The sequence below is a fragment of the Candida jiufengensis genome (genome assembly GCF_024610255.1).
Source record: "Candida jiufengensis strain CBS 10846 chromosome Unknown scaffold1, whole genome shotgun sequence".
In the NCBI taxonomy this organism is placed as follows: Eukaryota; Fungi; Ascomycota; class Pichiomycetes; order Serinales; family Debaryomycetaceae; genus Lodderomyces; species Lodderomyces jiufengensis.
In genome coordinates, this window is record NW_026261562.1 from 2,026,201 (window position 1) to 2,040,891 (window position 14,691).

Genomic DNA, 14,691 nt, shown 5'->3' on the forward strand with positions numbered 1-14,691 from the left:
TTATTAAATTTAACTTTATAGTTTTGAGTCCTTAGTTTTAGGTTGTCGAGAAATTTCATCAATAAGGAAAGTATAAAATTTTTAACTTCTTATCTACCCTTACAAAAAGATAAAGGGACTTATTTATTCAAAATATTAATAAGTGAAAAATTGGTTATTAGATATGTTTCTTCGGTTGAAATTTATGAAACTATCCTATAATAAATAAAAAGTGTGGAATATCCGGACTACAAAATTTCTTAGTTTACTATAATATTTACTAACCTTAAATTATTAAATTAAACATGATAATAAACCACTCGAGAAACTTTAATTAAATAGAATCAAACGATGGCTCATATTAATTAATTCAAGCTGTCAAAAATTAATGTACCAATCAAGGCTTAAAATTTACTGAATCGTATTGTAATTATACTTTCAATTATAACCTTAATAAAGAAAAGTATTTATTTCTTCTAATTTATGATGTAATTACCCACGAATCTGAGATACCAAGACAATTCTAATTACTCCAGAAAAATATGCTCGAAAACAATTTTGCGTCAACAAAAATCAATCATTACTATACGATAAAACAATTTTAACCAAACAAGTCCGAGACTAATTAAAATAAAAAGACTCTCCGTTTAATCCTAGTCATCGAAATCAAAACTTCGGACTAAAATTTAAGATGAGTATTGATAAAATTTAAGTAGAAAAAAGAAACAAAAAAACGTCTTGAGTTTCTATTCCCCAAACTTTCAATCAAAATTAGTTTGCTTATTGCTTTTAATTATCAATTATTATAATCTGATACACAGATGTGAAAATTTTTTTTTTTAAAAAAATAAAGATTAAAATAATTTAATACATATCAAATTAATTACACAATACCAAGATTGATAGATCCCACGAAGATAACAAATTTTGAAACAGCAAACAAAACAAGCAATAGTATTAAATTTGATCGATCTATTAACTAAGTTAGTGGAGAGTGGTGTGACCAATTACTTAATTCTGACTTTCAATTTTAATTCAAGTTACTTCTTTTCAAAAAAAGTGATTCTAGTTTTACGATAAAACTACTAACAAAATTTGAATTATAATTTTTTACTTATTTTTTTTTAAGCTTTTCGAGATTCGAGATAGATTTGAAAATTAACACTTATTGCTTTTTTGTGTAAAGTTATAATTTTTGATGGTGTTTTTTACACTACTATTGCTTTAACATATCTTCCCCTCAATTAATTTATTAATAAGTCACAACTAAAGCCTTGCAAACTTTACTGCATTTAAATTTAATGCTAGAAACACAGTATTGTACTAAAAATTATTTGTTATTAACTTATTGTTTTGCATTATTTAAATTTGCTGTACCTGAATTTAATGCACTAAATAACACAAAGTTTCAAATCGATCCTCAAACTAATTGTAAACACATCTTTGTACTAAACCGTCTATTGTTAAACTTGAACTGTCCAAAATTTGAAACACCATGTGTCAAAAGTCAAATGATGTAATAAATGTATCAAAGAAACGTTGATGGAAATTTCATAATTGAGAATTTTAAAGGTATTTTATTGTTTCAATAAAAATGTAGATCAGGAGGCGGTGTGTTTAGTCTTAGAAATGAATATGATGTAAAACAGCATTACTATACTACAATAAATATATAAAGAAGTACTGATGCAAAACTACGCTCTTAACTTTTGATTGGTATCTAAAACAGCCCCATGGAGCAGTTGATTTTGTGTGTCGTGGCAGTACAACTATTGAACCCTTTTAAAAAGTTTAATTTTTGAAAATCAATACAAGATTTGAAACAAAAGCTAAATTTTACAAATTATTAAACATTAATTTATTACTAATTAAATTCTATCTATAAGCAGAACTATACATCATTATTATTCATCATTAATTTATCCATGAAATAATCAGGTCTTAAAGATTTACCAATTGAATTTATATTTGAATTAATTAGTTGGTTAATTTTTTTCATGCCTTCATTATTTGGATCATAATTTTCTAAATTATTATTTTTTAATATTTTCAATTCCATATTATGTAGATTTGTGAAATTTTTTGTAATTAACCACTCTTTTAAAAATTTGGGATACTCATTTAAAACCATAACGATTTGCTTTGTTGATATTTTATTCAATTTAACCATTTCTTTGAAAGTAATATTTTCATCATTAATAGTTTTGATACCGATTGACTTTTTGATGTATTTTGTATTTATCCAAAGTCTTAAATTTTTCAAATATGTAAAATTTCTATGAAATTTTTTAATTATTGAATTCATATTATATTCATTATTCAACATATTTAAAAAATTTTTAGGTATATATGATATTTGATTTTCTACTAATGATTTTCTTAATGGTGATATTTCATTATATGATGCAAAATGTTCATTTCTGCAATTATATAATTGTAAATCTTTATTTACCTTTCCAAAATTTTTAATTGATTTTGATGATGATGATGATGATGATGATGAATTCTCGTCTTCTATGTAGTTGGTTTGTATTCTATATCTTTCTGGTGAATTTGAATCAGTTAATGCTAAAGCAGTTATATCAATGTATAAACCAGTATCTAAATCAATAAATCTTGCATCAATTGCATTATTTCCGTTTCCTTTAGTTCTATGAGTTATTGATGATCCAACATCCATGAAATATCTACCCATACCATCAAATTCTCCATTATGATCTGCAACATTTTCAACAATAATAGTTTGATTATAATATTGACCTAATTTATATAAATCAGCAATTGGAACTTGTACATCAATATCAGTATCCCATGGAAAGGCCATCCCATTCCAATACCAACTCAATAAAGATCCATGAGCTATCCAAGTAACAATACCATGATTTCTAGCAAAATTCAAATAATTTTTAATCAATCTATGTAAAATAATTGCTTGTTCATCATTACCTAAAGTTATACCATTGAAAAATCTCCAATCATAATGTTCACCTTGCCATGAATCAGGTATTGATTTTAATAAACTTGCCTCATAGAAATATTTGGGTGGATCTTGATGATTATAACTAAATTGAAGTGATTGTAAAAATTGTTTATCCATTGCGGTTTTATGTTCTTGATTCAATAAGTTACTGATCACTTCATTTGGGTCTATATTAAAATTTGATTCTGGTATATGTATTAATTGATCTTGTAATGGTTCATAAATTGATGGAGTTGGAGGTATTAATAACAATTTTGAATATGAATTTAATAAATCTATTGATTTTAACTCTGATAATTCAACCATTTCGTTTCTCAATAAAGCGTTAGATATGTCATTTTCCTCGTTTTCATCTATATTAATTTGATAAGAATTATTACTTGTTAAAAATATTAATTTATTTGGTGATGGAGCATTTTGTAATAAATATGATTTCCCGATTAATTTTCTATTTTCTATACTTTGTTGCCCTGGTTCGCTAAAAATTTCGTAACCGATTAATGTGAACGGATCATATTTACAATATTCATCTATATTTTTAATTTGTGAACCTTTTATTATAGTTTCATTTGATGAGATATTAAAAAGTTTTGAACATTGATTTATGCTATGCTGTATTTTAGTATCATCAAAATTTATATTATTACTTGGTGGGAAGATAAATTTATTTAAACTTGTTAAATCAACCCAATCAGACCAATGGAAAGGTACTGATAAATCATTTAAATTTTGCATATTTGAATTTATAATATAATGATAATACATTCCAATAGTAAAACTTGGATCAAATTCTTGTATTTTTGGTTTTAGTATAGATTCATCAAAATAATAATCTGGGATATTTATTTTTAAAGGTAAATTTTTAATTAAATATGGATTTAAATCCCAATATTTATTTTCATCATCTTTTGAAAATAAAAAATTTAAAATGTTGTTAATTTTTTCATTAAATTTGATATCATTATTTAGATCATAATTAGTTTCTAGAAAATTGTAATAAATTTCATTGTATTTAAATTTTATTTGTTCATTTAGTTGTTTTTGATATTGTTTTATTGTAGGTCGTACTAGTATTGATTTTATTGATATAAAAATAGTACAAATTATAGTTGATAGTAGTAATAATTTTAATAGTAGCCTTTTCGAATAAAACTTTGTCATTTGATTATATATTCATGAAAGATTATGCTAAATTTTCAAAGCTTTTAATTATTTGAAAAAAATTGGTTGTAAAATTATATTAAATAAGATAATTTAAAATTGATGCAAATTTAAAGTATAAAGTTTTAAAATGTTGGCGGCTTTTCTATTTGAATGAGCGGGTTTGAAAATTGTTTTGCAATATGATAAAACTTTTGACTATAAGAACTGAAATATGATACGGTGATTAATGAATGAATTATTTGATCTCTTAATAGATTATTGATATGATGAACGATTCAAATAAGCGGTAATAATTTAAATTTATAATAATATAATGAATAATTAATTTAATAATCGGATCTTAAGTTTTGATTAGATCTAATATTTAAAAAGTTTGTGTCTATGAAACTAAGTAATTAACAAGAAGATAGATTGAAAATTTTTCAATGATAAAATTGTTGTTGATAATAATAATAATAATAATATTTATTAATAACAATATAAGAAATATTTGAATATGGAGTTAACATTCATTTATTTAATATAATAATTTTTGTACATTATTATTTTAATGCACAAATTTTAACATCACACTATACTTAAATTTATTTTATATAATTAACAATACTATTAAAAAAAAAATAAAAAAAAATTTACATGAGAAAGTAGTTAACGTTCTCAGTATTTCAGACTCAAACGCTACTAGAATCGATCAGTTGTCAGTTTAAATCAAATTATATTTAAGTATGAAACAACTGTTGTAGTTATCAACGTTCACACAAATTATTAAAAAGTTTATATATTTTAAATGAAAGATTAATAATCTATATTGTAAATATTCTTCATTTAATTTGTCTAATTTATTTAGATCAGCCTTGACTTATCTCTTCCTCCCCCACTACTTACAAAAATATTTAAATAAATCTAAATCTTATTGTTATGATATTTAATAATCTTTATTTCTTTTTTTTTCATTCTATTATTTAATTTTGCTATTTAAAGTGAAGATCAAAAAATTTTAAAACAAAAGATAGAAAGAAAAAAAAAAACTATTTCTGTCACACGACTATAAAATTTAAAATCTTTATGAGATCATAAAATCTTATAATACTTTTTACTTTTACTTGGCATTCGTAATTTAATTAGATCTAATTAATTGAATATTTATAAATTATGAAGAATTTTTCATCAGTGATTAATACTAACAAGGTGATATTTATTATAATCAATGTTTTATATAAATTTCATTTTCTGAAATTATTCAAACGTACATGAGGTGGATTTATCCAATTTATTTTTACAATTTTAAGTAACACCGAAAAAAATTGTTTTCCTGAATTCTTGTTCATTTCTCAAACAAGCATATGACTAAATTAGACGAGAGATTTTAAGATTATTAGTATATGGCCGCCAAATTTTTACAAATGACATTCAGGTCTCAAATTTTCATTTCTCGTTTAACAAAACCTTAAGTTAAAAGCGTATCTCCTTTCACCAAATGATATGACTTTTGGACTCCAAATTTGTAGATCAAATTATCAAAAAAAAGAATCATAACAAGTAACTCATCGTCAATTTCGAAGCCAGTTGATGATTATGAAATTTACTGAAATTAAGGATTATTTTAATCAAGAACATGAACTACCAGATAAGACATTTTTCTTGATATCTTATGAAGAGATAAAGCTTTGAATGATGTAATTAAATTGCTTCTACGGCCAGGCCAAATTTGACAGAAAAAGATAGATACCAATCATAGGTAAGGCACTAAAAATTTTAGATAAGGATTTTTTAAAAACAAATATATTACACAAAAAACAGATGCCATTAACGGATATCGTTATTTTGTTGATTATCAATGTCATAATTCTTTCGAATTATGTTAAGGATCTACATTGGAAATATGACTTATCGTCAACTTTTTGTTTATATCACAAGGCTCGAAATTGAAGTTTATCTCAGATGCTGTTTTTTCGATAAACACAATTGAATTGGGGCTTTCTGGTTCCCGTCATTATTTCTGATAAGGCGATAAGAAAGTTCTTATATTAATACGATTCTGATGTTATCATTACTTGGATAGTTTTGAACTTGGCCCTATTTGGCTTTGATACAAAAGTAACGATATTATGAGCTATTATATGACAATTGTGGCAAATTTAATCTTTATTGTTTAGCGATTAAAATTTTGGCATACATTTGCGTTAATTTTCTTTAAGTAAACATTTTTAATTTCAACGTAATTGACTACTATTGAAGAGGAGCTAGAACTTCATTTTTCTGAATAGTATGAATTATAAGATAGACGAGTTAAAAAACTTGGGCAATTTTAAAAGTTTTTTGTTTTTTTATACAGAACGTAATTTTTGAGAGTGACCACTGAAGCCTTTTAGAGTTTTGATTTTCAACATAGCATAAGCCTATATTCATGCTAATTGGGCTCAGAGAAAGAATTAGTACGATAGTTTTATCAATAATGATGATTGTTCGAAAAAAATGAAACGCCACCTTAAATCTTAACTGACTTTAAATACCCCTTAAATTTAAAGTAGAAAAATATTCGTGAAACAATATGCAATTATAAAATGAAGTATGTTAATTTATCTACTTTACGTGTCTATAGATCAATGTCTTGAACAATAATCCCCTCCACAGATTGACATAAAGGGTTCAAAACCTCAACACTGGAATTTGAAGAATCAATTGAATCTTCAATTTCATGAGAATTATTAAATTGTAAAATACATGAACTACCTCCATATATTATTGAATCTTCTTTACCTATTCTATTACATATCAAAACATTAATTTTTTCATTTTGAGAAAACCATTTTGGATAATATGAATAAGGATGTTTTAAAAATGGGAAAAATCTTAGTATCCAATAATTTATGGTTTCATAATTAGGTTCATTTGGTAATTTAATTTCTTGAGCTTCTTTAACTAGATGAGATTGATATTGCTCTGATGATAATTTTTGTAATGTTGGTGATTCTTGATCTTCTTGTTTTTTTATAGATGGTGAATTTGGAGATAACCAAGCCATTGGACATATTATTAATTTTGATCTATTATTATAGCATGATGAACTGAATTCAAATTTGTTAAAGGGAGCTTCAAATTTATAAGGATTCAAGTCCATACATATTCCAATATTTGAAATTATTGATTTGTTGAGATTATTATCTAATTTCGACGAAGATGAGTCTTCGGTATTGTCAAAATTCAAAATTATTGGTTCAAAATTTTTGTTTGGATTTTCTGAAGATCCCCAGACTTCATCAGTTTCATAAAGGAACGTCTTTCTGTAATTATATATTAACTCTCCTTTCCTATCAAACACAGCACATGAATTATAAATAGTTTCAGTAGCTTTCTCTACATTGATTTCAGGATATCCAATGATTGTAAAACATTTATATTTCAAACTTAGGCTTTTTGCAAAGTTCAAGGAAGTTCCATAATTAGTTGGTGACTCTAAGTAAGGTTTAATATGAGTCGACAGTTTAAAATTATATCCAGTTATTGCTAATTCTGATAGTACTATTAAATCTAGTGATGATGATGAAGAAGGTAATTTTGATGATAGTAAATTTTGAATTTTAGTAATATTCTGTTTTGGCAGACCTAGTATCGAGTTTATTTGAACTATAGCTACTTTCAATTTCATCTTTATCTAAGTTTAGAAAATTTTGGTAATAATTTTAAGTGGAATTATACACTATCAAGAACGGACTTAAATTGAAAAATCGAAGACTTCATTTCGCGCGAAGTAGTAGTATAGTTCCGAAATTACAAAACTCGCACATTTTTCATTTAGTGTGTAGAATACATTCACTTCTTGAGTAAATTTACCATACCTCCTCATGTAGTAACAAAGGAATTTCAATTATAAGAATAAAATTTTAAAATCTTTGTCCAATCATGTCCAATGAATGTTGTATAGGCAATGACCTTATCATATTTGCATTCTAATTTTATGTCTAATTTACGAACAATATAAATCAAAAGAAATAAAAATTGATCAACAATGTGTCTCATTAAAATGATGAGGAAATGTGATTGATAACGTTCTATTGTCGATGAGTTCACTTTATTTTTGATTGAGACATCTTTATTTCACGTGAAGTGTGGGCCATTTGCTCCAATCAAATCTCTATGCTCACTATAGATGTTATTTTCACAAATTTGTGGTCCCTAGCTGTTTGTATTTTGATAGGTATTATACTACACGAATAATTTGAAAAGTTGTTTAGTACAATGATATCTGGGGCGGTCACAATTTAGAAATAATGTGTTTAATTTTACCCTTTAAAGTATCTTTTTAATAAACTTTCCCATGTAATGAGCTTTTCAACTAAATTTCATCAGAGTTACCAAGTAAATTTCCCAACAATTTTAGCTTCTAAAACTTTCAAAAGGGTTCTTTACCCCTTTTAAATTTGCAGTTGGTCGAAGGGTTCTATTCAATACAAAAGTTGTTGAAATTGTAATATTTAGACGTACTATAAGCGAATGTACATATTTTAGCCTAAGGTGAATCATAAGAAAAAATATTTTATTACTCTATTTAGTTTAAACTTGATTGAGAGATGTATTGGAGAAGTCTATCCAATAAATTTAAATGGTTCGAAATCTATATCTAAAAAGAGGAGATTATAAATTTCATGAATACATTTTCCACAAAATTAAATTATGAATTGGAAGTTGAAAATTTAGTTGAATTATAATTATTTGTTAATTATAGAAAACTAAAATTGGAGAAACAATAGAGTTTAATTTCGATAGGATAAACTAGGAGAAGGTCAAACACCTATTGTTTCAATCAAATCTAATTTCAATTGTAGTGTGAGTGTTTTTGAGTTACAATTGGCTATTTGATAATACAATAAATAGAATGTGATTAATTATTTCACAAGAAATGATTTACAATTTCATACATTTTCTTTTTCTTTGTTTCTTTGTGAAACAATTTAAGGTACCAACCACGCGTTCTAAAATATTTTATTTTAACCTAATCAAGTTAAATATTATATACAATTTAGTTTATGCATTTTGAAATTTGAACATCATATTGATTCAAATTTTTACCAGTATAAAACGTTTTTTATTTAAACTTATTAACCCATCACTTTACCCTCCAAATTATTGGGATCAACCTAAGTATAAAAGTCTTGGATCAGAAAATGTTTTTTTATTTCATGGGCTGGCTACCAATTTGGATTGACTTCTTCAAAAGAGCAGTAGACTCATTTACTAAATTTTTTTAGTTAAGTTCACTTTCGTAATTATATTTTTAATTAATCACAGTTTAGAAGATTCACAAATGAATTTTCAACAATAAGGTTAAGTTAATAAATTCGCACAAAATTCAAACTTTTATCAATTTAATTCAATGAAATTTTGATTTGTGACATATTCGTCTCTATATAATTTTTTCTTAAAGCATTTGTATTTAGTTTCTTATGGAATTTGTGTTAATTATCAAGAATTATTTAAGACAAAGAATATAATCGGAATTTATTGTTCATCCTAAACATATTTAATGGAACATATTTAAAGTACAGTCGATCAATTTTAATCTTTAAACTTTGAGGCTAGATAAAGTTGAACGCGTTCAAATCGTTCATATATAAAGTTTTAGACGAAATTTTGTGACTCTAACACTATTTCAAATGAAATCGTTAATAGCTTAACTTTAACTTTTTACAAAATCAAGCTTTTTTAAAAGAGTATTCTGAATTTGTGGATAGTAAAAACCGAAAATTAATAACAAAATGCAAGCTCATTAATTATGATGAGGAAAAGATACGAGATTTTTATGCATTAATAATTCTTCACAGATTTATAATCTTTTATAGACGTGATGATATTTTTGTAGGTTAAAATGTACATTATTAACATTATACTTATAAATTTAATAAATTACATGCATAATTTAAGTTTTAACACAAAAACTGAGTCTAAAATTATTACACAAACCTTAATATAAATAAAACAATAAACAAAAAGGGTTTCTAATTTTTGACCCTTTAAATTTTTAGTTTAAGAAACGATCGACCTTAAAAATTAAGAAAATTTACTTCAATCTAATTCAAAGAACCTCTCAGTTAAAATCAAAAATTCTATACGTTTGACGATTAGAATTCAGATAAATACTTTATCAATTTCCTCAGTTTCATTTTACTAAAAAGAAAGTTTAATTTTTTCGACATAGAGCAATATCTTCAATTGTCAACAATAAAGAAATACATATAAAATCAATTTATTATACACGTCTCATTAGAAGATTATAAATTAATAATACGCTTATCCTTTGTATTTAAAATTGATAATTTCAAAGATTTACAATTGAAAACAATTGAAAATATAAATAAATTTAAAGTAATTTAAAAACCTTAAAACAATATAAACCTGCAACATTATACATTATATAAATAAATCAACTAATTCATGCCAACAAGAATAAATTTGAATTCTGATTTATTTTCACCTTTAAATACTTCATCATTAACAAATAATATATCGAAAAAATCAATATCTTCATCACCTACTTTATCAAGAACCACTACTAATCTTTCCACTAAGACTACCTCATCGACTACAAATTTCAATAAAATTGATTTAGATTTAATGTTTTCCAAGGCTGAGATATTAGTTATCAAAAAATTATGGAAGTCATTAAATATATGTGAAAACTTCAATAAGGTTAACTCCAATTTAGATTCAAATGTAATAATACACAAATTTAATTATAATTCCGAAGAATATTCAATTTTTAAATCATGTTTGAATCATCACATATCAGAATACTACAAAAATAAATTTATATCTCAAAGAGATTTAAAATTTGATAATGAAATATCTCAAACTTTTCAAATTGATACAATTTTACAAATTTTAAATGTTGTCATATATCATTTATGTTATAAAGATAATCAACAACCTCAATCTTTTATTATGGAACAACTGAAACTATTAAATAGACTTTATGATTTAAACTTTAAAAAACTTAAAATATTGGGAGAATGTATAATTTTATCAATTATATATTTATCAAATAAAAATGTAAAAAATGAGACCAATGAAGATAATGAGTTATATGATTCTTTTTTCAAATCACAATTTGTATTATTAAAATTTCTAAATAACTTCTTCAATATTTTAACATATTATGGTCAAGACATAAATATGAAATTATCAATGGATTTATCAACAATGTCTTTAACAAAAGATCTTCCATCAATTCCATTATCTCCAACAAATCAAAATGTTTTACCAAAGCAAAAAAAAAGTTCAACTACTTTTTCTAAAGATGGTAAGAGATCAGCACAATCTTCACCAAAATCTTCAAGCAAAAATGAATTAAATTTATCATCAGCTCCGAATGTAGTATCTGGGCCATTACCATCACCAGATAGTTTTGTATTTGAAAAACCAACAAATACAACTAGAGATTCAACATCAAGTATAAATTCTATACCATCAAATTACACAGAAGGCTCTTCAGTATTATCATTAAACCAAATGGATGATTATTCTTATTTATCAAATGAGATTGAATCAATGGCTATTGAAAATAAAGAACAAAACACTTCAGAAATAGATATCGATAATTATTCCATTGATGATTTGGAAGAATCAACTATAAATACTAAAAATTCAGTTTCCACTTATACTTTTGAGAACGAAAAAGTAAAAACTCCAAAAAGAAGCTCTTATGAATACGAGGAAGAAGATGCAAGTTATGATTATTTAAATTCATTCGGATTATCAGCTATAGATGACGAACCAATTTACTACAATTCAAAATCTATAAAACCAAAGAAATCATTGTCACACAAAAAATCTAGCAATTGGGGTAATAAGTTAATAAATAAACTTAACAACAATAACTTCAATGGGAATACATTACCTTCAACAACTTCAAACAATACATTAGCATCAACAAAATCTGCAAAGAAATTAAATAAGAAAAAATCATTAAATTTGAGTCTTCACAAATTAAATACAAATTCATCATTAATAACAACAAAGTCGATAACTACATTACAATCATCAAATAAACAATCAATAAATTCAATTTCCAATCATCAAAAATTACATGAACAATTTGAAGAAAATGATGAAGAAATAACTTTCAATTCTAATGAAAATAACAAAAATAATTCTACAATTACTGATTCAAATGATGAATCTTGTGTTATTATGTAAGTTTTATAAATTATAATTCTTAGAAATATATATATCTTTGATAGATAAATTAAATATAGAGATTGTAAACTAAGTTTCAATATCAATTGAAAGGGGTGTACAACAACTAACGCTACCAATTATGGTTTTATATCTTGTAACAATTTACACTACCATTAATAGTAGAATTACACAGAAAAAAAAGAAATTAAAAATTAATGACAGAGAGTTCAACAATCAACAGTGCTAATAATTTAATTATTATAATACTAAGAGTAGAGATTTTGATCCTTAAAATTTAAATTATCATAACAAGTTTTTACAACAAATTAATTATTTTAACAACAACTTATTTTTAAAATATTATTAATAATATAAATTGAACTAGATTATTATTTCAATAACATTCATTTTAATTAATTATTGATACCTTTAAATCATATCATATAGATATAACGCATATTTTAGGTTCTTATTCATTAATATTTATAACATATTTCATACATTAAATTTATCAATATATCATAAATCTTTAAATAATTTAATGATATAGTAATTTATTTTTCAAAATAACAAATTTTAAAATTTAAGATCATACATAATATTAAAAATGATGGCTCACGAAATACCAATTCCAATTAAAGTACATACAAACGAAATGAATGATACATTTACATCATCACCAAATAATAATCAAAAATCTCAACAATCAAATTCAAAAATTCAACCAAAAATTAATATAGATGAAGAAGTAAGATTACTTCCAAGTGGTTTACCAGTAAATTTTGGTCATAATAATAATCCATCAAAAAAGAATAAAGGTTCGATTAAATTATCTTCGTTGCCAACATTACCGAATGGGGAGAAACCAGATTTTTACAATGACAACAATAGTGGTAGTAGTAGTAGAAAAGAGAATAAAAGGAGAGGAAATAAAAATAAAGAACTTGACATATCAAATTCAAATACAAGATCAAAGTCCAATAGTACTTCATCATCAAAAGATTCTAAGAAAAAATCAAATAATTCAACAGCAAAACAAGCAATAGATATAGAACCGAGCTTACCAAATGGTGAAAAACCAAATTTCGGAAATAAAAACAACAATAATAATAATGATAATTCAAAATTAAAAAAATTATCAAAATATGATAAAAATGCAGTTGCAGTAACATTAAAAGATGATTCATATGCTGGTTCATCGTTTCATTCATCCCCAGCTGCATTGGCGTTACCAAAACCAAAATTTAAATCATCACCAAAACAAATTAATTCACAAAAAAATTCAGATAATGATGATTTAACTGATTTATCAAATAAATTTTCTTCAATTTCAACAAATAGTGATACATCAAGTACAAGTTCTCAACAAACCACTCCTCCTAAAAATTTAACTAATTTATCATTACCATTACCTCAAACTTTACCAAATCCAATGTATCAGCATATTCCCCCTCATGGACAAGTAAACTCAAATCAACAGCCTTATTCATATTATAATGGAAATGTTGCACCACCAATTCCAATGCAATTTAATCATTATCAAAGTGGTCCACCGCCATTTCCAAATTATTCGAACAATAATGTACCACCAAATTTTCATTCTTATCCACAAAATCCTCAGTATCCTCAATATCCTCAATACCCTCAATATCCACAAGCTCATCCAATTCCTCAACAATTTCAACAACCATTTCCAACAACCCAACAAGCTCCACCACAACAACAGCACCAACAACAAAAATCACAATAAATTTTACAATTTTGTTAACCAACTTCATGAAATTTAATTCTTTATGTTACAGGTCTAACAGTTAACTTTTTATGTTTATGTTTATGTTTATGTTTATGTTTTTTTACAACTTTTACAATTTTTTTAAACACTAAGTGAATTATCATTCATTGTTTTTATTTATGATGATAATCTGTTATATTACATTTTTCTATTTTAGTGTTCCTGTTAGTGTTTGTTTGGATGAATGATGAAATTTTTATGTTTTTATACCAAGTGTTTTCATATAATTGATTGCTTGATTTTGATTTTTATTTTTTTTTTATTGGTGAACAAAAACAAATGTTTTTATATTCTATAATTTCAACAAGAAGTTTAATTTAGATACATAGTTTCATTTGTTCTATTTGTCAATTTTTTTTTCGAAAAAAATCAAATCAAGTTGTATCGATTTTAGTTTTGTATTTTAATTAAGATAGTCAACTAGAATTAATCTTTTAAATATACAATTTTTTTACAACAAATATAATTGTCTATTCTGTTGAATCTCTATGATCAAAGCGGCAAATTTAAACTTTTGTTTCAAAACGCAAGTTTTAGACTTTGTAATTTTGTGATTTTATAATTCTATCAGCTAAACTTTCTGTTATTTCTAACTTCTTGT

General features: G+C 24.6%; 4 protein-coding genes across 4 annotated transcripts; 2 read left to right on the forward strand and 2 right to left on the reverse strand. All coding sequences in view use genetic code 12, as the record gives it.

Annotated features, from left to right (window-relative positions):
* Positions 1-1,870: 1,870 nt before the first annotated feature.
* KGF54_004635 (uncharacterized protein) lies at positions 1,871-4,120 on the reverse strand (the record flags this gene model as incomplete). The annotated part of the gene is made up of 1 exon (XM_051765355.1): positions 1,871-4,120. The coding sequence occupies one exon, from the start codon at positions 4,118-4,120 to the stop codon at positions 1,871-1,873; it is 2,250 nt and encodes a 749-aa protein (XP_051618677.1).
* A 2,599-nt stretch (positions 4,121-6,719) lies between these two features.
* Positions 6,720-7,772, reverse strand: KGF54_004636 (amidase; the record flags this gene model as incomplete). Its single annotated transcript, XM_051765356.1, has 1 exon — positions 6,720-7,772. One exon carries the CDS (start codon positions 7,770-7,772, stop codon positions 6,720-6,722), a length of 1,053 nt encoding a protein of 350 aa, XP_051618678.1.
* Positions 7,773-10,555: 2,783 nt separating this feature from the next.
* Positions 10,556-12,316, forward strand: KGF54_004637 (uncharacterized protein; the record flags this gene model as incomplete). The annotated part of the gene is made up of 1 exon (XM_051765357.1): positions 10,556-12,316. The coding sequence occupies one exon, from the start codon at positions 10,556-10,558 to the stop codon at positions 12,314-12,316; it is 1,761 nt and encodes a 586-aa protein (XP_051618679.1).
* Positions 12,317-12,905: 589 nt separating this feature from the next.
* KGF54_004638 (uncharacterized protein) lies at positions 12,906-14,048 on the forward strand (the record flags this gene model as incomplete). Its single annotated transcript, XM_051765358.1, has 1 exon — positions 12,906-14,048. One exon carries the CDS (start codon positions 12,906-12,908, stop codon positions 14,046-14,048), a length of 1,143 nt encoding a protein of 380 aa, XP_051618680.1.
* Positions 14,049-14,691: the final 643 nt, after the last annotated feature.